The 26,437-nt window shown below is 38.8% G+C and overlaps 1 protein-coding gene across 1 annotated transcript in view; it reads right to left on the minus strand.

The window, feature by feature from the left end:
• Positions 1-2,138: 2,138 nt before the first annotated feature.
• The window catches only part of LOC125156762 (cytochrome P450 7B1), a 172,324-nt gene continuing 148,025 nt past the window's right edge, over positions 2,139-26,437 (minus strand). The window contains exons 3-6 of the mRNA XM_047842988.1: positions 23,290-23,877; positions 22,623-22,829; positions 9,916-10,091; positions 2,139-2,964 (exon numbers count right to left, since the gene is read on the minus strand). Of these exons, the coding sequence (XP_047698944.1) occupies positions 2,677-2,964; positions 9,916-10,091; positions 22,623-22,829; positions 23,290-23,877 (1,259 nt within the window). The 3' untranslated portion in view covers positions 2,139-2,676. The remainder of the gene's footprint in view (positions 2,965-9,915; positions 10,092-22,622; positions 22,830-23,289; positions 23,878-26,437) is intronic.

The raw sequence follows: 26,437 nt of genomic DNA on the forward strand, positions 1-26,437 counted from the left end.
AGGATGGAACATAACAAATTTAGAACATCTTGGGGAGAATGAAGGCAGTCACAAACTGTGTGTGTGTATGTGTGTGTGTGTGTGTGTGTGTGTGTGTGTGTGGTGTGGTACCATGGTTGGGGACAGAGTCTGTGGCAGCCCAGGGTGAAGGATGGCTGCACACAGCAGTGGGAAGACAGGTGGGGGTAGAGTTCCTGCTTTGGTCTCTCCCCCAAATTAAGTTTCCCATGGATACAATTTCCATCGTGGGGTGAAGAGGTCATTAAAACACTGGGGGTGCATGTTATAGAATACTAAACAGCAGTTAGAAGAAACATATTAAATATACATATATATCTGTGTGTGTGCATGTATGTGTGTGTGTGCATAGTAATATGGATAGATCTTTAAAAACATAGGGTTTAATAAAAAAAGAAGGATCTCATGTATAGAAAAAGCACTTATGTAAATTAACCTGCACACAGGTAATATGTTTTATAAAAATACATACTAATAAAAAGATAAGCATCAAACACATCAGAACGTTTATGATGGGGAGGAGTATAATGGTGAAGATAAGGGATAATAAGATAGAGTAAGTAGATAAAGCCAGAGGGGTCTTGCTTGGACAAATCATAAGTGTGTGCCATGAATAAGAAGGATAAGGAGTAGGATTACTCAATCCCCTGAGGTGAAATAAGAAGCAAGAAACAAACTCCATGGATGAGTTAAAGAGCAGATTAGGTACACCGTGAGAGTGAGATCTATACCAATTACCTAGAATATAAATCAGAGCTAGAAAACATGGGGAGAAAAGGTCAAACAACATGGAGTATCGAGTGGGATGCTTTAATACAGACTCTGGGAGAGGTATTATTCTGACATTATGGCTAAGAATTTTTCCCACCTGATAAAAGACACATATTCGCAGACTCAAGAGGCACTGTGACATGCAAGCATGATACAGAAAGACCAAGAACATCAAAGACAAAAAGAACATGTTAACGCCATCAGAGAGAAGAGGCAGACTACCCTCTGAATAATTAAACTGATGGAAGGCTAACCTCTTGACAGCAGCAACAGAAGCCTGAAGACTATGCAGTATCTTCAGAGTGCCATGAGGAAACAGACTTGTGTGCATAGCAAAGTCATCTCTTAAGGATGAGGGAAAAAATAAAGACATTTCCAATCAAGCAAAAATCAGAGTTTAGACCAGCAGAACCTCACTAAGGAATGTGTAGAGCATGTACTTTAAGGAGAATATGAATGCTAGAACATGTATTTACTATTAAGTATTGTACTTTATAATGTTATTTTAAAAATCAATCGCCTTTTTTTTTTAATTTTTTTTAACGTTTTTTATTTATTTTTGAGACATAGAGAGACAGAGCATGACCAGGGGAGGGGCAGAGAGAGAGGAAGACACAGAACCGGAAGCAGGCTCCAGGCTCTGAACCATCAGCCCAGAGCCCGACGCGGGGCTCGAACTCACGGACTGCGAGATCGTGACCTGAGCTGAAGTTGGACGCTTAACCGACTGAGCCACCCAGGCGCCCCTCAATCGCCTTTTTAAAAACAATAGCACAATGCTGAAATAGTAGAAGTTCCAATCATGCAATACAAATTAACTGAATTTTATTACCTGCTTTTCCTGATTACACACAGTATCATCATTTATGTCAGATGCCCAATAATCCCTTGGTACCCTGAAATGAGAAAGCTTTGAATCATGGACACAATGCTGCGTTATGGCATATAAAATTATATTGCATTACGTAATCAATCCAAATAAGCTCCAAGTCCAAAAGATGACGTGTCAAGAACAAATCCTGCTATCGAGTTTTTCAGTTTATATAAATGGAAGCATCTAGGAAAGAGTTCATTGCAATGCTGATATAACCCTTCCAGTTTACAGTGAAACCAAACACTACCATGTAACGATTTCAACATTTGCTCCTAACAACAGACCTAATACTAATGTTTCAGGCAACTGCTGAATATGCAATAGGTTTTGTGTGTTCTTATACATCTTATCAGTATCTAACTTAACATGAGTGGTCTTACATAACAAGAAATTTTGTTGCATTGAGCCATAGTATACAAAGTGATAAAGAACATTTATGGATGATTAAATATTGAAGTGAAGTTGAAGCATTTAATCTACTGCAAAACTCATTTAATGCAAACGTACTCAGGTGCTATAGATATTATTGATATTACACTTGAAGGGAACATTTTCATCCGGTTTATCTCATGAAAATTTAATTTCCTTCTTCTCTGAGAATTTTGCATTTGTTAGACTGTGTCCATTTCTAGCACAAATTTCCAGTTGTACATAAAGTGTGGTTTTACATATTAGAAAAGAACATGAATGACTTAAAAAAATCCCACAGTGCCAAATTTATTGCGGTACATTTACTATGACAGGCGAAAATCACAGTATGTAGAAAAACATAAAAAAGCTATTTTGAGTTTATCATTATGCTTATTTTGATGTCCATTTTCATGTCGACATTCTATTTTATTTTATGATAGGTTTTGTGCAGACTGGACTGATCACAGATCAAATATAAATTGACACTTCTTAAACAAACAAACAAACAAAGCAATTACATTTGCAGAAATTCAAAACAAATTGATAAGCCAAGGACATTTAGGTTAGTTTTGATAGATTTCTTTTCTTTCTTTTCAGCTTCTTTAAGATTTTACCTTGTACCGAAATAAAACATCAGAGGCTGGATGCTGAATACCAAACAGAAAACGGCTGCAGTTTGCTTCTATAGGTTTATCATCAATTATTTCTAAGTCAAAATAAGTTAAAAGTACAACCAACAATTGCTTTATTTCAGTAATTGCCAAAAATCGGCCTGGACATTTGCTGGCTCCAGTTCCAAATGGCATTAGGTAACACTTCAGTATTTTTCCTTTTTTGAAAAAGGTGGTTTTCTTCTTACCATCTTCTACAAAACGATTAAATCTGAACTCCTGTAAAGAAGAAATAAGGAGTATGAAAATTAAACATTTACATGAAATAGTTTGACCTCCGTTCCACAAAGTTGCCAGCTCTCTCTGCCCTTCTTACAAGGCCTCTCTGCATCCAGCAAATGCCAGAAAGCAAAGCGTGACCAAGTGCAAATCATGTATGAGCTTTCAAAAAATCTCAAATGCTACTAGGGAATTACTTCTCCTCTATCATAGTGAAATGCACACACTGATAGGACTTTTCTTCCTAATTTGTATTTCTCTCTTAGGAAATACATACACTTAGGAAACTCAGTGTAGAGGTCATCTCTTAGTTTTTGTTCTCTAAGATGGGTTCTGACTGATGGGCCCTTGGTGGACTGATGTTTGGTACAAGGTAAGGGCTCCTGCACTGGCCACCATTGTTACTCTGGAATAATGTCTCTTATTGGCCACAGGAGCTGCCTAATATGCTTTCTCTATTCCTTCCCAGTTAGCTACTGACGGACGAGGGCTGTGAGCTTAGGATCCAGTGCTTATGTCTGGATTAAATGGACATAAAATGAAATGTGAAATCTATATAAGGCACTAGAGAGGAACTAAGCCACAAAATTGGTCTTGCTTGTTTTTGGACGTTGTACTGAATTTCTCTTATCACACTTCTATTACAATGGACTCTCTCTGGGTTAACTCTAGGGTTGTAGGTATTTCTGAGATGTTTTCATACAGAAGTTACATTACTTGTCACAGAAAATTGTAGGCCTGGTTTATCTATGGTGTTTAGCCTGGCATTAATTTACTCTCGCTTGAGTTTCTGAGAGGAAACTGAGTGACCTTATTCCAGCCCATGGCAAATTAAGCCATTGATTAAATTACAGCACGTGGCATGCATGAAAACGACCAAGTATTTCCTATACTTGGTGCTCATTAGCATTAGACCTGCTCAGCACACAACTTTGATATGAACTATATGAAGTCAGAGGTAAAGAAAGCAGCAGGTCAGATTGAAAGCATTTCACATTGCAGTGAAAACCCTACAATATGTGGATGGATTCTGAATCCATCACAATCATCTAATTTTCTCACTCAATATTAATGTCATCAAAATAATTTCTTTTAAAAGTACTGGGTTTGTCCTTACTCACCTAGATACCTTTTGTGATAAATGCTCAATCTTAGAAAACACACTTTGGGTGGTTTCAATCCCCTTTCAACTTGCAAGCTGATGCAATCACAATGGCAAAATTAATCTGCATTACAACACAAGTATTCCTGGCCCCCCTAGACAGTTCTCGGGTATATCTGAATAGGATCTAACCAGAGCTGAGCTAAAAATATGTGTGCATCCTTGTATTAATGACCAAGGACACTCTTGTTGACATGCATTTTGTTCCTGGAGGAAGAGTTACAATATGGTACTCTCTCCCCACGACTTTTTCCATTACTGGCGCCCAAGCCTGCTTGCCTGAGTTTAGGACTGCTGCTTCTTCCTTCTCACTGACCAATCTGAGGAGAGAACCCTCCACAAGAGCTTCTTACATAGCCAAGTCAGTTCAAGTTAATTTACTCATGAGATGATTTGTTGGAAAAGGTCTCACTGCACCTGCACTATCTAAGGCAGGAAATACAAAAGGAACACTTAGCTTGGGTTACAACTTCATAGTGTCCTGATTATATAAATAAGCCAATAATTGCTTTACTTCATGGCTGTTCTGTTCTTCCTTGTGAAAGTGAATGTGCTCCCCTCCGAGAGGCCAGAGGGGTGCTGCCCAGCCCTGTGACCTGCAGGTGGTGTTCACATTCAATTCCCTCAAATTTCTAGTCAATCAGCAATGATACTCTTCTAGTTTTCTACCACCTTCTATTAAATTTCCTTGTAATAAACATCATAGGAATTCTTATTTAGTTGTTTATATTATTAAACAAGAAGAGAAAAGGCCAACTTCTGTTGTTCTGTTACTACCACCAAGCTCAAAGGACACATGGGCATAGGTATATTTTTGAGTTAAAATTTATTTTCAGTTTTTTTTCCATTGTCAGGGCATGGGGAACTAGAGCAGAAACCAATATTGGTCTGGTTTTTACCAAATTACCAGAGATGGTCTGGTTTTTACCAAAACGAGAAGGGGTATAATAGTCTCACCTGTAATATTCTGGGGTCACAGTGACAAAGAACAAAGTGTGAAGAACTCAAGATACACACGTTCATTTGGAACAACTTAAATACAGGATTCATCATGTTGACTTAAACTCTTTGCAGTAACCATAATAGGTCAGCACTTCACAACTAAAGAAGGTTAATTAAATGCAATAATAATTAAGTGGATGGGAATAGAGAAATCATTTTTAAAAGGTATGACACTGTAATTCCCCTTACTTCTCTAATCATTCTGTGGTTGACTTCTGAACATCTTTCTTCTGCTGAGGTTTGTCTAGGCATCAATCATGGTAATCACATGGCTGTGGCCACTGACAGATTTAGGATAGGGTGTGTGGACAAGTGCTACAGGGGTAACAACTGTGAGGACATCTGATAGAAGTTCCTTTCTTGTGAAGAAAAAAAACCAAATGTTTAATCACCGCTTCCCTTCTGGACCCACCTATATGTGAATACTTATAACTGCTGTGGCCACCAGGCTAAAGATGGAGCTAACCCACAGGAATGGTAGAGCCAAGAAATCTCAGGAGATTGGCGTTGTTACGCTGTCTTATTGATCTCTGTATTTTCAAAACACCCAACATAATGCTATGCACACAGTAGAGGTTCCATATATGTTTGTTGAATTAATGAATAAATACATGATTAAAGTATATTTTAAAATCAATCTTCAAGCTTTTGAAGAAAACACAGATATCGAAAGAGTAAATAAACATGTAGAGAATGAAGCATAGATGAATATTCAGCGTTCACAAATAGAGAATGGTATAATAGCACTAGAAATCAATAATGGATAGACGATACAATTTTCTAGACAGAAAACAGTTTTGGTGCAAGTGACTGAGGACCATTGAACTCCTTCATTTGTATTCTCCAAATATTGTGTTCAGTTGAGTTTAAGAGATTTTTTTGAGCACTTCCCCGTATGTGAAACATTGAAGTTGAAAATAAAATGTAGTCTTGTTGAGGTAGGTGACATACAATACAATCAGATTTTGTATTCACTCAATCATTTTGGGTATAGGAATCCAGATTAGAGAAAAGATATGATTTCTTAAAATAAAAACTGTCAGTGCGTCGAGTGGATGACTAAGGGCCTGGACTCTTGCCCCAGCTTCACAGTCAGTACTCCTGGGAGCAAGACGACAGAGTTCTTTTTATCCCCATAACTTGGGTTCCAATTAATTTATACTAGGTTGAGAGAGTGTGCATATCTCTTCCCAGCTTTGTGTTTAGGGTCTTCATATTAGCAACGTGGAATCAGCCATGTGGGAGTATTTGTATCGCAATAATTGACAAAATTAGGGCTTTTCAGAGTGCCGTGCTGGCAGCACACCCTGGTTCCAACACAGTAGGTATGAAGGCCAATGTACTGGTATGGCAGAAACCCTCTCAACATGAGGCACCTAGATCTGAGAACACAGCCATATGATAAGGCCAATTCCCTACACTCTGCGCTCTTAAAGAGAAGAGGCTTTTAAATTTCTCGGTCACTCATTACGCCCATCGCAGTGCTTTAGGCATCACACATGCTCAGTATACATGTGTTTCCTTGAAGTATATGGATGGCATCATCTCTATACCAACGTGAGATACAGACAAAATATTAGAGTACGTCTTCATCTGTTATGGCCAGTATATTTGCAGAATAATGACAATAATCAGAATAATCAATACAACAGTTTTAATAGTGATTCAGCATTTATACAAGGGCTTTCAAATTCGTTTATCACTTTATAATCCCTACACCTCTGAGAATGAGGTCAAATAAGGTCTTTCAGCCTCAGAGCTTTGGGTGTGCTCCAATGGCTTTGTAATTACTTTGTTTTTCTTCACTGTTACCTTACTTTAGGAGGCGACGTGCTTGCGATAAAGTGTTACTACTACCTTAAGTGTTTGCTGTTTCTTCCCTATCACTCAGTTGTATCCCCAGGCTTCCTTTTGTACCTCACCACCTCTGGCCACAAAAAAACCAACCAACAGACTTGATCCAATAAACTAAGCAACCAATATTCAGGAAAAGAATAATTCTTCACACAGAAGTTACACATTGGTAGCTTGTAGACCCAGTTAGGTACCAAACACTTTTTGTTTAGTCCATGTTGTGTTTTTAAACATTATTTTTCCAAACATTTAAAAATTCTTAACTTTACCCAAAAGTCTATTTTCTGAGTTAAAAAAAATTATTACTTTTTTAAAGGCCTCAGCCATGCCAGGTCTACATGCTTGTAAGAGCTGAATGTTAGCTCAGAAGTAGACAAATGGTTTTATTTAGATGCCTCTTGGGATCTCCATTCTCCATAGTTCTTACCAGCCCTGATAGTCTTGCTACATTTATACACAAGACACCGCATCCATTTGTTCTAGTTAGATGCATATTTGAATATGTAATATTGATTCTGATTTAATATTTTAACTTAAGTATGTTTTCTCTTTCAGAATATTCATCCATCCCAGCATCCCCTTATTTATTCACCCTGTGGACACCCTCATGTGCAAGGTACTGAGAATGCACAGAAGGCAATGATGTGGTCTTTCCCCTTCTGGAGCTTACAGCATATGGGAGCACAGACAAATAAACAAGTAATTGGAAAGCAGCAGGTGGTATGCACTGTAACAAAGTACAACAGACCCCACAGTGGGCAATGGCAAATTCCCTGAGGAATGAGGTGGGAATCAGGAACACTGCCAAAGAAGAGGTGATTAAGGGTGATTCTTGTGGAGTAATCTGGAACCTCTTGAGTGGACAAGTAAGGAGGAACATTCCAGGAGTAGAGAGGTGTATGAAGGAAGACAATGGACTGTTTTTGGAATGTAATATTCTCGAGTCTCTTGGGCTTGAACATCCTGAAACCATGCCTCATTGGGTAGGAAAACCTATGCTCTGCTAAGACTCTTCAGTCTCTGTGTCCTCCAAGAATAACTATACTTATATGTGGAGCGAGTCTTCTTCAAGTTTCTGGCCCAACAGCTATTGTCTGTTTTCTATATCTAAGGCCGGGTCTTCCCATTCAAGATCTACAGGGCACAAAAGGCAGTGAGGACTATGAGCCTCTGAAGAGCTTCTGGGCCAGTGCTCTTAGTGACAAATGGCCAGGGACAGAATTTCCCAGGATCTTCTTCTCTTTTTTTACTGTCAGTGGATGGTAGTTTCATACGAATATCTGTTCTATGAGCATCTACAGCATCTCTTACTGTCATTCTAAGTTGATAAAAATGACAGGAATAAATCTATATGCCTGATAGTGGTAGGTGCTCAGTCAATGTTTACAGAATGAATGATTAAGACCTTGCCGAATAATATAAAAATGGTTCTGAACCATACATTTTTCTGTGTCAATAATGACCAGCATTCCACAACTAATTTCAAGAAAATAATGTTGGCAAAAAAAATAGCTAGTTAATGGTGGTAATTTGGTAAACATTTATTATTTGTTAATAACTTTAATGTTGATTTTATTATCATGATATGAATGGTAAACTTAATGACTAGTAGAACAGTCACATAACGAATATAATAAACACAATTTAAATAAAGAAAAGAAACTACAGACAGAAACAAAATTTAAAAATATTTTTTAGAGGTTAGTTATTATTTGCCCTATTTACTGAATATCTATGTGTTGATATTCTTTTTTTGATATTTACACATGTGGAGACAAAGCTAGTTGTCTGCAGAATGTTCACTCACTCACTAATACCCTACTTCTGATTTGCTATCACCATTTATATATTGCCTCCTCTTCTGAAACACATAGAAATCATATGCACACTTTCCCTCTCACTTAAAAAATTTTGCCTTTGCTGATTAAATAGATGCACTTTTTGCAACGTAGTTGGAGTCTATCCTCTTCTTATTAATTTCCAAAACTCAACAATACTTTAATCTAGCCTGGCTGCAAAACCTCTAACTTAGAAACTGGGTTTTAAAGTGGTCCAGCTATAAACTGCCCAAAAAGAGCACAGAAGTTCACCTTTCAAAAATAGTACTTTATATACAAAAACCACTATGGCAACACCATTACTTCATGAGACACAGGCAGAATATGACTGCATTCAATTTGCATGCAGGTGGTGAACCTCTGAAGTGGTATTAAGGGATGAGCCAGGGTGGATTAATTTCCAGTCTTTGATATTCATTAACTCCAGCTTCAGAAAAAAATACAAGGAGATGACACAATTACCCTCAGAGCTTCACCCGTGAGCAGCAGCTTTACAATCTGAAGTTCATAATGCCATCCTGATTTATCAAAAAGGGGCATATACCTTTGGTAAGAGGTGAAAAAGTATATGGGCTTAACTATGGCAGTGATGGTATTTGATTCTGGGACAGTCAACCCCACTCTGGAAACACTTAGCAAAACAGTCATTATCATTTATTCTCTAAGCCACCTGTCAACAGTTAGCCCTCTACGGTTTTCAATAATTCTCTGGCAAGCAAATCATATTTTTTTGGCCTACAGGTAACGATAGGCAAGGTACCATGCCTATTTTGTTTGAAGAAGGTAGCATTTAGTCTCATCATTCTATTTCTATTTGTAGATCACAAAACCTTTGAAAGAGAGATACTTAGGAAACACTTCAGTAAACAGGAAAATTTTCCCACCGGAAGAAGAAAAGAAGTCATCAATCCATCTCAAATTCCTTCTGGGACAAGGTGGAAGAAGCAAGCTACAGAAAGAGAGTATGAGGCCCCTATCCCTCTGCCCCTTTCCCTGTTCACGCTCTCGCTCTCAAAAAAAAAAAAAAAGAGTATAAGGAAGAGGAAGAGGAATGTGCTTGCAGTTATCTAAGAAGTAGCAATGATGCGTGTTTACCTCTGGAGCTTCAAAGATTTCCGGGTCATAGTGTAAGGCTGGAGGAAAGATGGCGACCAAGTCCCCCTTTCGCAGACAGTAGTCCTGCGGCTCTGAATGTATAGTCAAATCGTCTTGAACAAAACGGAAGACGCTTGAGAATGAGCATAGTCGTAAAACCTCGAGAATGGTGCTTTCTGAAGGACACAAGCAAGCAACAGCTTATTAAAATACAACTGCTCCTGAACAGTGCACTCAATTGCCATTAAGCTCATTACCAATAGCTTTGATTGAAAACAAAGCCCTTTCGTAATCAGATCTGTTGAGCACCATCGTGGCCTTCCATGGCCAGAGTGAGGAAGAGGCAGGGGAGTTAGCTGTGACCTGGCCCTAATCACAGAAGGCAACAGTGGTGTACTTGGGCAGAGAGCCATTAACTAGGCTTTTTGTAGGAAGGAAAGGTTTGTAAGAGAGGAATGCTGTGTTATAGGTATATCCTTTGGACATTAAAACCATATCCCCGTTCAAGTATGGTGCTGGTGGGTTATTTCACCAACCTTTAGAACAGCTACCTCTTTAAAACCAGGCTTGGACAGTTAACAACCACTTAGGCAGTTCATAGTAAAGTAATTGCAGTAGTGCTTTCTGCAATGGCTTAACACTTAATATCTTCTATGCTAGCTGTAAATAAAATGTGGGTCAGCATTTGTTGGAAAATTTTCAAAGTAAAAAGACTTTTATAGGATTCAGAAGAAAACCGTATTTCCCTCAGCATCCAGGGAAAATAACAGTCACCATCCTAACCTGGAAGATTCCAGAAGCTGAATGTCCTTGCTTTCCCAGTGGCCTTCACCTTTTGCTCCTAGCACGACAGATTTTATGGCTAATTTCCGGCAATTTATCCTGGCAGTTTGAGGAGGAATTCCTTTGGGAATAATATGCATAATTTGCATAAATCATTCTGATAGCATGCATATCAGCATGTAGCTCCTGTCTAGGTCTGCATCTCTGCCTTCATAATCAAAACTGACTATGTTTTCACCAGCGTGAATGGGTCCTAGAATATAAAGCTTGATTCTTTCTAATCAGCAATGTGAAAAAGAGCTCCAAATTGAGCATTTGTCCCCTTTCACATGGTAACAAATGGTTGTGTTTATGGTTTGCAATTTAGAATCACACACACACACACATACACACATACACACACACACACACATCCCAATTTCTCAGTGTTCAACAAAGCTCTGAAACATAGAGTACTCAGTTATGAGATTATAGCAATGCACTGGTCAGTGAGGGCTTGCATCCGCTAAAAAATAAAAATAAATGCTAGTTCACTAAAACTTAAATCTACACACAGCTTGCACAAGGATATCAAGTAGCTTTGGGTGCCTTCTCCCAGGATGTTTTTCCCTAAGCACGCATTTGTCTGAAGAAATGAGGCTGCGGTCAGCTCTGTGTGGCCAGTGTGGTGATTCAATGTGACATACAGTGAGGCAGTGCATATTCTTTTGGACTGCCTTCGTTATTATAATCAGGCAGAGTCAAATCGGTTTGTTGGTGATGAGGCCAGAAAAGAACTTTGGTTTTGGAACATGGACTCTACCGCAGATAGCCACAAGGCACCTGACACGACGGATTTCAGCCGGCAGGACACCACTGACCAACATTTCTGTGCTGAAAAGCAAGGGTCGGCTTCCCATGTACTGCTGCTGGCTCCATTGGCTCAAGAGCAGAGTAGCATCATTTTGGCTTGTGGTGTGAAATGGTAGCTGACATATGTAGCAGTGAGGTTCACCCAACAAGTCCAGTAGGGGTGTGGGAAGAAGAAAGACAAAAGCAAAAATAATTGTGGGGCGGCTCTGTGACAGGGCAGGCATTTACCAGTCCAAACGACACGGTCACATCCGATTGGCCGATGTGCTCGAGGGAAGCATGGCAGCTTGCGCCCACTGCAGTATCACAAATGACAATTGGGCAAGCATATCTTATGCAGAAGTTAATCACAATAATGGAGCACAAAGTGTGGCTTAGCGGTCAGATCGTAAATGACAAATCTGTTTTACCTTCCAGTACCAGTTATGTGCGCAAGACGAGGTTGGCCATCGCTCTGAGCGATCATGCTGATAATCATTAGATGACAAAAGTAATGAGTTGCATTATTATCAACAATGGAGAGGAGAGCTTCCGTGGCTCTGTGTCACAACACACAGACACAAAAGCCAGCAGCTTTCCCACCAGCCCCCGTAAGAATGCAGGCAGAGCTATATGTTGAGAAGAATGACAACTGCACAATAAAAAAATTGCAGCCTTGACTTGTAGTTGTCATAGTTGAGCAGACACCAGCCAGTGCCACTGACGGACCAGCTGGGCCCTGGGAGGACTTCCATGCTGCACCAGGAGGTACAGTAAATTATCCTGCACGGTAGAGCAACATCTGTTTCTGTGCTAGCGCCGAACAAACAAGGCAATTTAAAACATACCAAGGGATAACCAAGCAACAAATGAACATGACCCTCATTTTTTTCCTCCTTCTCACACACGAGGTGTTAAACTTCATTGTGCAAGCACTCCACGAAAGAGAGGCCAGGTTGGTATTTGATAAGGTGTTGTCAGAGAGATTTTGCAGATTTCCAAAATGGAAAGAAAAAGCTTATAGTATTGTTATTCTTAGAATCTTCCTTCCCCCCTTCTATCGTCATTTCTTTTATACCAAAGCTAGCACTCAGTTCTCAATTCGCTCTAGAATTAAAAAAAAAAAAACTTTCCATATACTTATAAATATTCAGTCTTTAAACCTAATTTGCTATACTTAGTTCACATGCCTTCAAGCATTTGTCTTCCAATTTCCACTGAATAAATGCGTACTAATGAGAAGTAGAGCAAGCTGCTGAGGCAAAGCTGGGTGACTTGGGTCTGGCCTGCCACCAGCTTGTGATCGGCGGGCAAATTGAGTTAAAATGAAAAGTCTTGTCAGCTGAAATTCAACATGGTAGCCAAACAGCAAGCTGTCAATCATCCAGCCAAAACAAGGGACTGTAGGTAATAAAAGGTCATTGTGATCATTAGTGCACTTGGCTTTCGTACGCAAGTTAATTTTAATTAAACATGATCTCTATCTGTAAATGTTTTATAAAACTTATTGTGCATAATGGATTGTTAATTTATACTAACATTTAGCAGGTAATAGGACCCTCTACTTCTGAAATGCATTGTGGAGAAATGGCTATCGAGAATGCAAATATTTGGGGGATAATTTACACCAGGCACCACAAGGTGCCAACGATTCGATTGTGATTAAGATAAGGCTGCCTGTGTTTTATTAAGAACTGAGCTTTACTGACCAGTTCACGCCACGAAATTGGATTACAGAATTCCCACCATGAACTTACAGTGCAGAGCCTGAACCACCTCCTTCACCTGGCTAGGAGAGATTTGTTTTTTTCAGGAGCTAAAAATATTCTGATTAAGTATCCCTCCTAAGCAGAAGCTGGGGAATGTGTTGAGCTAAGATGCTTTACCACGTAACTGTGAAGGAAAATGGCAAACGAGAGGAACTGCTGGTAGGAAGAGGCATACACACTTTCTCTTTTGCCCTCAGATCTCAATCCTGGCTGTAATAATTGACAGATGATTCTCATTTGCAGATTTAAAGTGCTGAAGCAGCTCATGACAATCAATAATGCATGTAACGATGCAAACACAAATAAGCACATCCAAGTTTCTGCCTCACACTTAGGCCATGTCTGTATATGTGGAATGAATGTACTGTGACATGGCCAGGCTGTTAATTTGGGTCATCTTAATGATCGGTGCAGACTGTCACACAGTCTGATTAGCCATGGTGATCCGTGGATAGCAGTGATGGCTGGAGTGAAATGGACAGCCAGCCCCTGCCACAGTCCACTGGGGCTGAACACTTGGGCGGTCTTACAAAGGTGTATGAGAAGGGGGGACAGGAGGATCTGCCGGCAGTGTTCCGGAAGGTATGAAGAAATGGAGTGAGGCTCCAGGTGTGTGTGTGTGTGTGTGTGTGTGTGTGTGTGTGTCCATTTTACATAACTGCCTTCAAGACAGGTAAGAAGGTAAATTAGAAATTGCAATAATCAGATAACTTGAAGCAGATAGATAATTTTGGGCTCAACAACTGTTTAATATATTTTAAATTTTTTTTAATGTTTATGTATTTTTGAGACAGAGAGGGACACAGCATGAGCAGGGAAGGGGCAGAGAGGGAGACACAGAATGTGAAGCAGGCTCCAGGCTCTGAGCTGTCAGCACAGAGCCCGACGCGGGGCTCGAACTCACGAACTGAGAGATCGTGACCTGAGCCGAAGTCGGTCACCCAACCGACTGAGCCACCCAGGCGCCCCTGTTTAATATATTTTAAATCAAGTTAGCAGTACGTCTGAATTGGTACAAATGTCTACTTTCACTCTGCACTGAAGACACAACATTTGGTTTTCTGCTAAAATGTGGAAATGTAAATTCAACATTCATTTGTTCAATAAATGTTTATGAAGGTCCTACTCTGCTCAGGGCAGTGGACCCTGCTGCCAGGAAAAAAAAAAGGAAACACAGTTTTCTTGGCCTTCATGGTTTGGCCTTCATGGACACTGCAATCTGGGTAGTTCAAAGTTGGGAAGTGCATATAAACAGGAATGTGGGGCAAGATTCTAGAGAAGATTCTGCACAATTTCTGAGTAGACACCTCTAAAGATGGATTCATTCCATCTTTATAAAGTCCTGGAAAGATAAAGGCAAAAAAAATCAAATTCCTCTTCCACATATTAGCCCTTTAAAAATATTTAAAGACAAATGGGGTACCTGGTGACTCAGGTCATGATCTCACTGTTCCCGAGTTCTCAAATGAGCCCCACGTCAGGCTCTGTGCTGACAGCTCAGAGACTGGAGCCTGCTTCAGATTCTGTGTCTCCCTCTCTCTCTGACCCTCCTCTGCTTGTGCTCTCTCTCGCTCTCAAAAATAAACAAACATTAAAAAAAAAAGACAACCATCATGTTCTTTTTATTTTTATATTATTTTATTTTACATTTATTTATTTCTGAGAGACAGAAAGAGAGCACAAGCAGGGGAGGGGCAGAGAGAGAGGGAGACACAGAATCTGAAGCAGGCTCCAGCTCTGATCTGTCACCACAGAGCCTGATGCGGGGCTCGAACCCACAAGAACCGTGAGATCATGACCTGAGCCAAAGTCGGACGCTCAACCGACTGAGCCACCCAGGCGCCCCAATCATGTTTTTAAATTGTGTGTCAGGGATGACATGGCCTCAGTCTCTTGGCATCCTAGATGAATTCAATTAATCAATGTGTCTCTAAAAGTGTGGCAGAATTGGGTGTGGTGTTTCAATTAGAAACGTGGAAAGGAACTGCTTTCTTCACCTTGCATACCAGACTTCTATTCATGTTTTGTTGGAAGCAGAGGAGCAACAGATTTTTGAAATCATATCACCACAGACTTGTCTTAAGCTTTGTGATACCCCACAGGTTATCAGCTCTGGCTGCCCATCAGAACCACCTGAAATGGTATTAAAAAAATAAATGCTCCGGGACGCCTGGGTGGCGCAGTCGGTTAAGCGTCCGACTTCAGCCAGGTCATGATCTCGCGGTCTGTGAGTTCGAGCCCCGCGTCAGGCTCTGGGCTGATGGCTTGGAGCCTGAAGCCTGTTTCCGACTCTGTGCCTCCCTCTCTCTCTGCCCCTCCCCCGTTCATGCTCTGTCTCTCTCTGTCCCAAAAATAAATAAAAAACGTTGAAAAAAAAAAATTTAAAATAAATAAATAAATAAATAAATGCTCCATTCCAGACCAATGGAATCAGAACCACTGCATTAACTAAACCTTTAAATGAGTGGTTTTGAATCTTGGTTGCACATTTAGAACCCCCATGGGGAGCTTTTAAAGCCATCAGCCTGCACTCCAGACCAATGAAATCAGAACCTCTGGGGGTGGGACCAGGTATGAGTAGTTTTTAAAGCTCCCCAGATGATTCCAATGAACAATCAAGTTTAAGAACCGCTGCTTTCAACTATTCTGCTAAGCCACACATTTCCTCATCCTGTTCTTATGCAGTTGATTTTTGACCTAAGTATAGTATTTTGCCTTCTCATTGTTTCCCTTTCAATTCCTGTTTCCAGTATTCATTATATTGTCTAACCCTCTTAGCTTTGTGCTGAACTGAAAATTTGATATACATCCAGATCAGTCTTTTTCACTTTTTGACCAATGTTTCCTTATATTACCTATGAAAATCTCACTATCTGATTTCTGGTGTAACCCTTTGTGGAAGATACCTTTCCTTCCTTCTCCAGCTAGAAGTTTCTAAATGAAGAAGACTATCCCCACTGGAAGAGAGGATTTTATTAAACCTTACTATTACTGTCTAAATTGTTTATGATTTTTGGGGCGCCTCGGTGGCTCAGTCGGGTAAACGTCCGACTTCAGCTCAGGTCATGATCTCACGGCTTGTGAGTTCAAGCCCTGAGCCAGGCTTTGTGTTGACAGCTTCAGATTCTTTGTCTCCCTCTCTCTCTGCCCCTCCCCCGCTGGCACTCTGTCTCTCTCTCTCTCTCAAAAATAAATAAAAATAAAAATTTAAATTATGTACTATTTTTCAAATACACAATTATCTTTAATACTGAATGAACGTTTTCAAAACAACACCCACAATTGTGACAAATAACCACACTAAGATGTTAATGATAAGGAGAACTGTATGTGTGTGTGTGGGGGGGGGGGGAGGTGTATGGGAACGCTATCATCTTTGTAATTTTTCTGTAAATGCAAATTTATTTTAAAATGAAATATCTATTTTTATTTAAAAAACACCCCCAAATTCTGATGTGAACCTCTAGCCCCATTATTACCCTCAACCCCAACTGCATCTGAGAATTAGTGATACGTATCCTTGTAAAAGAGTGGTCAAGTTCTCTGGTAAAGTTGTAGAGCATTTTCCCCCAGAAGTGACAGTATTTATGGGTTAGCATTTAAGTCAGAGCTGGCATCGATTTCTGGCTCTGCCACATACCTAGCTGTAGGAGTTGAGCTGGTTAACTAATCTTTCTGAATCTTGTTACCTAATAATTAAATGAAGATAATAGTAGTTTTAAATTAAAAAAGCTAATATATGTAAAGCAGGTAGCACAGTGCCTACCACATAAGAAAATGATAGTTGTGAATACTGCCATTCATACTGTTCCATCTGGAAATTAAAAATATAGTTAACTCTATCATTATCTTGCTCACATTTTCTGATCTTGTACATGTGCTCATCATGGCTAGCTTTGCTGAATCAAGACACAAAGAATCCCTCTCCCCTCTCAGTTTGGACAAGGAGAAAGGGCTTCGAGGGCTCTGCTATGAGACAAGTCTGAGGGAAAAAGTTTGGATGTGGCCAGAAAACCCTTTACCTCCGTGACCTTAGGCAGGTTATTTAGCACCTTGAACATTTTCTCCTCTGTAAAAATAATGACAACATAAGAGCTTTTGGCGAAGTATTTTGGCGAAGATCACCTGAGAAAATGTAGGAGTCCATAAAATTGCCTTGAAATTATGAAGTCATTAATATATTTAACATGGACTATGTCTAATGATCATTATGTGTTACTAAAGTTTATTTTTTTTCAACTGATCATTTCTTTGTTTCTGCTTCTTTCTCCTCACTAATTGGGTTTAGCAAGTTTTGATAGAATTTTATTGGAGAATCACTCACTGCAGGCTCATAATTCTAGGGGTTTTATAATATACGGTCTCCTTTTAAAAAACTGTTACACATTTTGCTGAGCTTTAGTTTTATAGCACCTCCTTTTATTCCAATAACCCTCACTTCAGCTGCAGGTGCAACTTTTCTCATTTTCAGAACATATAATTGAACAAAATTAGGTGCCTGCAATACCCCTGAGTTATTCACTTATTCAGGTCAGAACTTACAATCCACTTTGACTTAGGTTCTTCTTACCTAGAGTATGTTTGTTCTTTCATGTGTGATGCACAGAAAGAGCACTCCTGCGGGGTAAGGTAGATGTGAGTTAGATACCAGTTTGATTCACAAATAATTGAAAATGAAGAGAACAACATAAACATTGCAGGGATGGCATTGAGGTTAAATATCATTTTGGGGATAGCAATAGATAACATTTAGTGAACCCATGCTTTTAAAGTTATTTATATACATTATTTAGGCAAATGTAGAAGAGGTGGTATTCAGCGAGACTATTTGCTCTCCGTTTGTCAAAATTCCAATTTTGAGAGCTTCTTTCCCCTCCTTGCATTACCTTTTTTCTTCACTCTGACTCCTCTTTTCTCGTTTTTCTTTCTCTGTCTAAATCCTACCTCCACTCCAGGTTTCTCTTTCTGGGAAAACTGAAAAATTCTTACTTTTCTCTCAGAGTTTCTCAAACTTCCATTCTATCACCAATTCTTCCTAGTGAGATTCAGCCCAACTGGCTGTTATTTGAGCCTCATTGCATTTACTATCTTATTTTAAATTTATATTTAACTTTTGTTGTAGAGACCTTTACTAAACATCAATCGATATAACATTTTGGTGAGGTCATGATAAGCAGAGTCCTCATAATAAGTTATATAAGTATACAAAAACATAAAGTTGTGTTTTTCTTTATCTAAAAAAAAAAGGTGGAATGGTTTCAGACAAAGATTCTCAAGAGCATTGGGAAAAAGCATGACTCCCTCACAACCTCTTACAACAGATGATTGCTTTGAATTGCTTAAACAGGCTTGGTACTTAAAAGCCAAATCTATGGTACATATTTTAACTTTTGCTGACATTAAGTGTATATTGATGTCAGAGGAAATTTGATACATGGAAGGCCTAGAGGATTGAGCCACAAATGTCAATAATACATGCACAATGATTCGCATTATGATAAACCCGTGACCCATTGGGCTCTGTCTTCTATAATCACTCTAAATAAGAGACATCACTTTTGTTCAGGAATAAAGCACTCATTTCTATGGCATTCTAACTTTCTTTTCAACCTTACTTTATAATCAGTGTATGCTGACATGCAAAATCTCTGTTAAAAGAGATTTCTTCTTCCTGGTTAAAAAAAAATTTCTTCTTCCTGGTTAAAAAAAATAGTAGCATTCATTTCATCCTTGTGATCTTTTTCCTTATAATAATAGAAATTCAAGATGTATTTATTTTTAAAGAAATATACTTAGAATATATAGAACTCTGTCCTTAAGCACATGAGGAAGGGGAGACACATATACCCCATATCAGGGGGTACACTGTAAATATTTAATTCTGTAAATCTCCCTTTTGTATGTACAGTTCATGCTCTACTTATATTGAGAAATATTCACAATTGAACTATGACCAGATGCAGAGGTTATCTGTTGTGTTACTAATTCATGTAAAAATTTGCTTCAATCTGCATCAAACTGTCTATCTCGTGCAAGAAAAAATGCACACTATTTTCTAGAAGATTAAATTCTCGCAATGAACAACACTGGCCTCTGCTGGTAACCGAGGTCACGATGAACAGAGATCCACCTTTTCTAGATTGCTGAAGGCTCTGCCTTTATCCAGGTAGATCTACACTCTCTTAGAATAACTGTTTTTCACCTGTTGATGATAAGTGAGCTGTAAGTTAATGAGGGCTCCAAGGATGAAAATCTCTAGCACTAGCCATGGACCTAAATGGACCCAGACTGTAGATCTGGAACTTGCCATTTCTTCTGATGAAATAAATTTAAACACTTCTGCTTTAATGTCACAATTTTAAAATGACCTTTTCTTTCACGTCACTCCTCATCAGGGAAATACAAATCAAAACCACACTCAGATATCACCTCACGCCAGTCAGAGTGGCCAAAATGAACAAATCAGGAGACTATAGATGCTGGAGAGGATGTGGAGAAACGGGAACCCTCTTGCACTGTTGGTGGGAATGCAAACTGGTGTAGCCACTATGGAAAACAGTGTGGAGGTTCCTCAAAAAATTAAAAATAGATCTACCCTATGACCCAGCAATAGCACTGCTAGGAATTTACCCAAGGGATACAGAAGTGCTGATGCATAGGGGCACACATACCCCAATGTTTATAGCAGCACTTTCAACAGCAGCCAAATTATGGAAAGAGCCTAAATGTCCATCAACTGATGAATGGATAAAGAAATTATGGTTTATATACACAATGGAATACTACGGGGTAATGAGAAAGAATGAACTATGGCCTTTTGTAGCAACGTGGATGGAACTGGAGAGTGTTATGCTAAGTGAAATAAGTCAGGCAGAGAAAGACAGATAACATATGTTTTCACTTTTATGTGGATCCTGAGAAACTTACCAGAAAACCATGGGGGAGGAGAAGGAAAAAAAAAGTTAGAGAGGGAGAGAGCCAAACCATAAGAGAATCTTAAAAACTGAGAATAAACTGAAGGTTGATGGGGGGTGGAAGGGAGGGGAGGGTGGGTGATGGGCATGGAGGAGGGCACCTGTTGGGATGAGCACTGGGTGTTGTATGGAAACCAATTTGACAATAAATTTCATATTAAAAATAAATTAAAAAATAAAAATGGGAAAATTATCTTTTCTTTCAATAACAAGATGCCGAGAGTAAAAGAGAATTGATGACTTTCAACTAAATATTTAAGAGTAATAACTGTGTACAGAATATAAACACATATTCCTTTAAGTTTATTTGCTTTACTTCCCAGTATCCATCATCTGATTCAGAAAATGCAGCTGAAATTACTGGAATACATAGGAAAGCAACCTTGAGTTTCATAGATCTATAAATCTACCCAGAAAATACTATGTAGCCATGTGTAGGTGACTACCCAGAATTTTTATGCACATTGTTTTTTGGATTTGTTCACCAATAATTCTGAAAGACCAAAATAATATTTGTATTTTGGTAATGTTGGGATTACTTTCTTTCTCCAGGCAAATATAAAATACTTGGATAATGTATGCTAAATTACTTGGATAGTGTATGCTAAAGACTATACGGTGATACATTTTTCCCAATTGATCGAACAAGCTAACCAAGTGCCAGCACAAGACAAGCTTCCCGCTACTGCTTCTGATGGGTCTGAGCCTAGTCAGTGGGAACAGTCTCTTAGAACACAAGGGCCATTCCTTTTAATATCGCCCAATAGTCAGCACAACTCAAGATCTGTGAGTTCTTTGCGCTCGAAAGTTCCCATCAAAGAACTGGAACATATTTATTTTATTATTATTTTTTAATGTATATTCATTTTTTGAGAGAAAGAGAGACCGAGTGCAAGCAGGGGAGGGGCAGAGAGAGGGGGAGACAGAATCGGAAGTCAGCTCCAGGCTCTGAGCTGTCAGCATAGAGCCTGACGCAGGGCTCGAACTCATGAACAGTTGGAATCATGACCGGAGCTGAAGTTGGTTGCTTAACAGACTGAGCCACCCCACCTTTTTAAAAATGTGAACCTGGAACATATTTAAAAGATAAAAAACTGAGGCCAACACAGGCTAAAATACTTGCTTACATTGTCAGGAGTGGAACAACGGATACATATAAAGACATACTCCTACCTGTGCCCAAAGGGACTTGGGTTATTGTACAGTAAAGGATACCACAGGATGAAATATCAATACAGAAGGGACAGAGAATAACTCATTGATACGGAATTTAACTTCGGGAGTTAAAGTTTATTCACATAAACATATGATGTGTCTTATCAAAACTGGTCAAGGAAAATGCAATCCATTGTCATCGAAAGCTCATGTCACTGGTGTACACGTCTACGTAGAAACAGAAAACCGGGGCGCCTGGGTGGCGCAGTCGGTTAAGCATCTGACTTCAGCCAGGTCACGATCTCGCGGTCCGTGAGTTCGAGCCCCGCGTCAGGCTCTGGGCTGATGGCTCAGAGCCTGGAGCCTGTTTCAGATTCTGTGTCTCCCTCTCTCTCTGCCCCTCCCCCGTTCATGCTCTGTCTCTCTCTGTCCCTCAAAAAATAAATAAACGCTGAAAAAAAAAATTAAAAAAAAAAAGAAATAGAAAACCAACTTAGTCACTCCTGACCTCCAATATATTTGAAATAGTGGCTATGCATATCTCATGAGTCAGTGATTATTTTATAAAATACTGACATTTCACATGGAGTAATTAGTAGTTGCTGCTGCTTCTTTTCCTCCTGTCTCCCTTTCTTTTTCTTCCCTCCTTCCTTTTTCTCTCCCCCAAGTATGTTTAAGTCAAGAAGTTCCAGTGGAAATCACTTTTACTACGTTCTTGAGAATCATACACTTCAAGCTGTGTAAAACATCCTAACCTCTGCCTTCAAATATAGATACCATTTTAGGGAAGAATAAATACATTTGGTACACAAGTTGCCTTCTGAAATACTTTCTTTTTCAATCCCCAAATACCTTTCTTGTCAAGATAGTGCAGCAGTGTTTAGAAAGCGTTAGCACACCAACAGATGCTCAGAATCAAATGACTTAATAGGCATAAACTTTTTTTTTCAAATAATTGCAAAGCTTTGGTTTAGCCTTTTGCATACCTTGCATAGTTAATTACCTAGGCCTTAATGTTTACATGTAATGAGAGTATCTACAGCTATAAACTACATAATTTATAATTGATGTAAATGGGTGTTATTATGTCAATTAGGCAGCTGTGTCCTCCACCTCTTGGTAAACAGCTTTGAGTGATAAACTGAGTTTGCAGAGAGGTACCTTCTTTTCTTCATAACAGATAAAAATAAATTACCTAGGTAGACCAGGCTGTCCAATTGTTCTCTGGTGAGGTGGATGGGAAATCCAGACCCTTTCTTTTGACCTGTTGACTGCAGCAAATGGTCAATTTCGTCACGCAGCACTGCCATAGCTTCTGGGTGCTGTAGGAGGTAATACATCGCCCAGAACGTAGTTGGAATAGTGTTTGTCACAGAGGCCCAGAGAAAGCCTAAATGATGTGCTGGGAGAAAATAAGTGAAAAGGAAGATTAATAGCGTTTATTACACTGATTAGATTTGCAGTGTGCTAATTAAAAGATGTTAGGACACAGACCCAGCCAAGGATCAGTGCATGCTAATGAGGACCAATAGGCTTCTGAAGTCTAATTTTCTGCTTAATGAGAATAGTTTAAAATGTAATGTGCATGTGGGGGGTGGGGAGGTGGGGGATGAGATAAGAGGAGTAAATGCAGCTTAGTTATACTCTTTCTCATTATCACCATTAAGTATCTTGTTTTACCACCTCAGCAAAAAAAAAAAAAAATCAATTATCACAGAGGGTTGTTTCAGAGTAAAACATTTTATCATTAGCCAATTAGAAAGAGCATAAAAATTTTCAAGGTCACCATTTTGTCTTTTTATTTCAAAGGTCTATTGTAAATTATTTTATTTTAGACAAGTAATCATCCAGAAGTTTCTTACCTCCTATTTCAAGGTCCTCGAGCGTATAGTATTTCTCCAGGATATCTTGCCTCATTTGAACAACTTCTGACCATCCTTGTATCTTAGCTAAGTGTTCTGATGTCAAGTTTTTTATAAGTTTATTTCTAATAGACTTGACATTTCCTAGAAGCTCTATGGGTATGTCTGATACTAAATACGGGAATTTGTCATCAAATTTTAAATAATCATCTCTTAGCTCAGTAGTAAATTTCTTCGTACTACCAGCAAGACTTTTTCCATATATGGTTGCAAATGTGATCTCAAATATCACTGAGTTGCAGAATGCCAACAGCGGTGTCATGACCCAATCTGTGGCTTTTAGTAGGTGGAGTTCAAGCACTTGTCTTAAATTCTGCATCATGTTTTCTGTGAGTATGTCCAAAGATTTCCCTTGTAAAAGTTGATAGCAGATGTGAAGTTCATTGTTCAGGTCATCATTGGTTTCCAGCTTTTTGATGGAAAATGCTTTCCTTAAGAGTTTATTAGTAAATATTCGAAAGCTTAATTTGCGGTTTTTTATCACTGACTGGTACTGAAAAGGGTCCAGGATAAATGTTATATACTTTCCTAAAAGAAATAAATGAGAATATGAGCTCTTTTGGTAGCAAAACACACAATATACCTGAAATTTGAAAGTATTTTAATCAAAATTAGAAAGACCTTAACAACATCTAGAAAGGTGCAAAGTTTAATAAAAATCCATTTTGTTAGATTCCATACCTGTTTCCTTTAAAAATGGGAGGTAGTGGGAACGGCTTTAAGTTAAATGTTGTTAAATTCTGTCTTATTTTAATTAAGTACCCAAGTATTTATTTTTATTTATTTTTATTTTTTTTTTAATTTTTTTTTTCAACTTTTATTTATTTTTGGGACAGAGAGAGACAGAGCATGAGCAGGGGAGGGGCAGAGAGAGAGGGAGACACAGAATCGGAAACAGGCTCCAGGCTCTGAGCCATCAGCCCAGAGCCCGACGCGGGGCTCGAACTCGCGGACCGCGAGATCGTGACCTGGCTGAAGTCGGATGCTTAACCGACTGCGCCACCCAGGCGCCCCCCCAAGTATTTAAACTACCCTTGAAATATCCTCAGAATCTCTTGACTTAAACATTTCTCATACAATAATACAAACAGAAAACAAACATCAAACAAACAAATTATTATTTACACTTCATAAAGAGCTATTTCATACTTGGTATCATCTTAGCTTTGGTTGGATACAATACCTTTAACTCAGATAAATGAGTATGTGGTATGAGGCCAGTACTCACAAGTTAATGTTCGGTGCAACACTAATACCAAATCAAAATGTCAGCATTTTCATTTTTATACATGAGAAAATAGTGGTTCATGGAGATTTAGTAACATGTCCAAGGTTACCTACTGATTTGTGACTAAAACAGAATTCCAAACTAGAACCTGTCCATTTATGCATTCATCCCTACCTTCAACATTTATTGAGATCCAGATATTTATTTGGATCTCTTTCCTCTTAAGATAAAAAGATGCAAAGAAATCATTGTATCATTGTGGATGGTGTTGTAGCGGAGATGTGAACGCAATGTAGGGGAAAGAGAAAGGGAAATCTGCTTCAGTCTGCCTGGAGTTATCTATCATCAAGATAGTTCCTTGAGGTGCTGACATTTGGTCTTTTCAGAGATCAGTGTTGTCCACACTTACCCAATTAAAAGACTTAGGGTGCTGGTTAACAATACAGATTCCTGCCTGATTCTGATTCATAAGGTTTAGATGTGGGACCTACAAGTCTCTATTTTTGACAGGGGCCTGAAGTGATTTAAGGCAGCACACTGAGGAACATTGCCATTCTATGGTTGGTCTCTCAAAACTGGCAGGAAACTTGGAGAGTTCCCAGCTCTTGGGAACTCTTGGAGTTGGGAGAGTTCCCAGTTCCCAGGTGATCATTGATAGTTCAACTATCAACTCTAAATTAATCAGTTGAAAAAGCTAAAGAAAGTCAAGAGAGGTTAAGGGCCAAGATCTCACTGCCATTTTTAGTGGCAGAGCCTGGACAAGAAGCCACTCTCCATTCATTGTTCCGTTCCTTACGCAGTGCTGACTTCCTCTCACTAGAGTGCTGTTTTAAGATTCCTAATTCGAAGTATTATGCAAATAGTATTTAAAATGGGCATTTAATGTCCTTTTTTTTCCAAGAACAGACATGAAGTTTAGATAACCCTACAAGTTTTAATATCTATTAATTATATTGTCTTCTAGAAAACAGTTCATAGACATTAACATTTGTAAGATCATACACACTTTCCTCTTCACTTTATCATTCCTCTTTGTGTGTGTATGTGTGTGTAGCTTTCTTAGACCAACGATGCCTCACTTGTTATTTATTGGTAATTCAAGCAGCATCACAGATATTAAATTCAATGTGGTACATGATTAGGACAAAGTTTTGAATAATTTGCAACCTAATTCTTGAAACAGGATAATATGTTTTTGTCTTACAATTTTAAAACATAATTTTTAAGTATACATTAATGTACACGTGTTATGATGTTTTTCTAAAAATATATCATACGTCTTGAATTTTATATATTGTATTTCTCCTTCCCTTATTTAATAAGGTGGGCCAATATAGGAATGAGGGTAAAGCTAGAAGTGTCTATTCATTCTGGTCAGATCCCAAAACTGCGTCTATAAAGTAAACTGGATTTTTTCCCCCTAGGGAGAGCAAAAAGGACTCAACTGGATTTGAGCATATTTTATGACACCTGCTTTACCATAGCATCTTAATTAAATAAAATTGCCAGCATCTGCCTGACAAATAATTGAAAAAAAGAGTGAATTCTCTTATTTTGCAAAAGATATAATTTTAGGCGAAGCTATGTATTTTCACAGGTGGTGATTCATACTTTCCTCCTTTCACTAAATGAGAAGATTTTGTTAAATATCTTTAGGGTTATTTTAAATTAGCCACTAAAATTCAGAGAATGTATAAAAGATTCAGTTTGTAAAACACACAATTTTTAGAGAATAGTTTGAATTTTTCTTACCAATTTTCTACATTCATTAAAATCTAAGTGGAAAGACAAAACTATATTCAGCCATGACAGCATGAGCTACTGGCCATTGGCCTACTGAAGTAGATAGAGCCTGTGTGC

Source organism: Prionailurus viverrinus, chromosome F2 (genome assembly GCF_022837055.1).
Source record: "Prionailurus viverrinus isolate Anna chromosome F2, UM_Priviv_1.0, whole genome shotgun sequence".
Taxonomy (NCBI): Eukaryota; Metazoa; Chordata; class Mammalia; order Carnivora; family Felidae; genus Prionailurus; species Prionailurus viverrinus.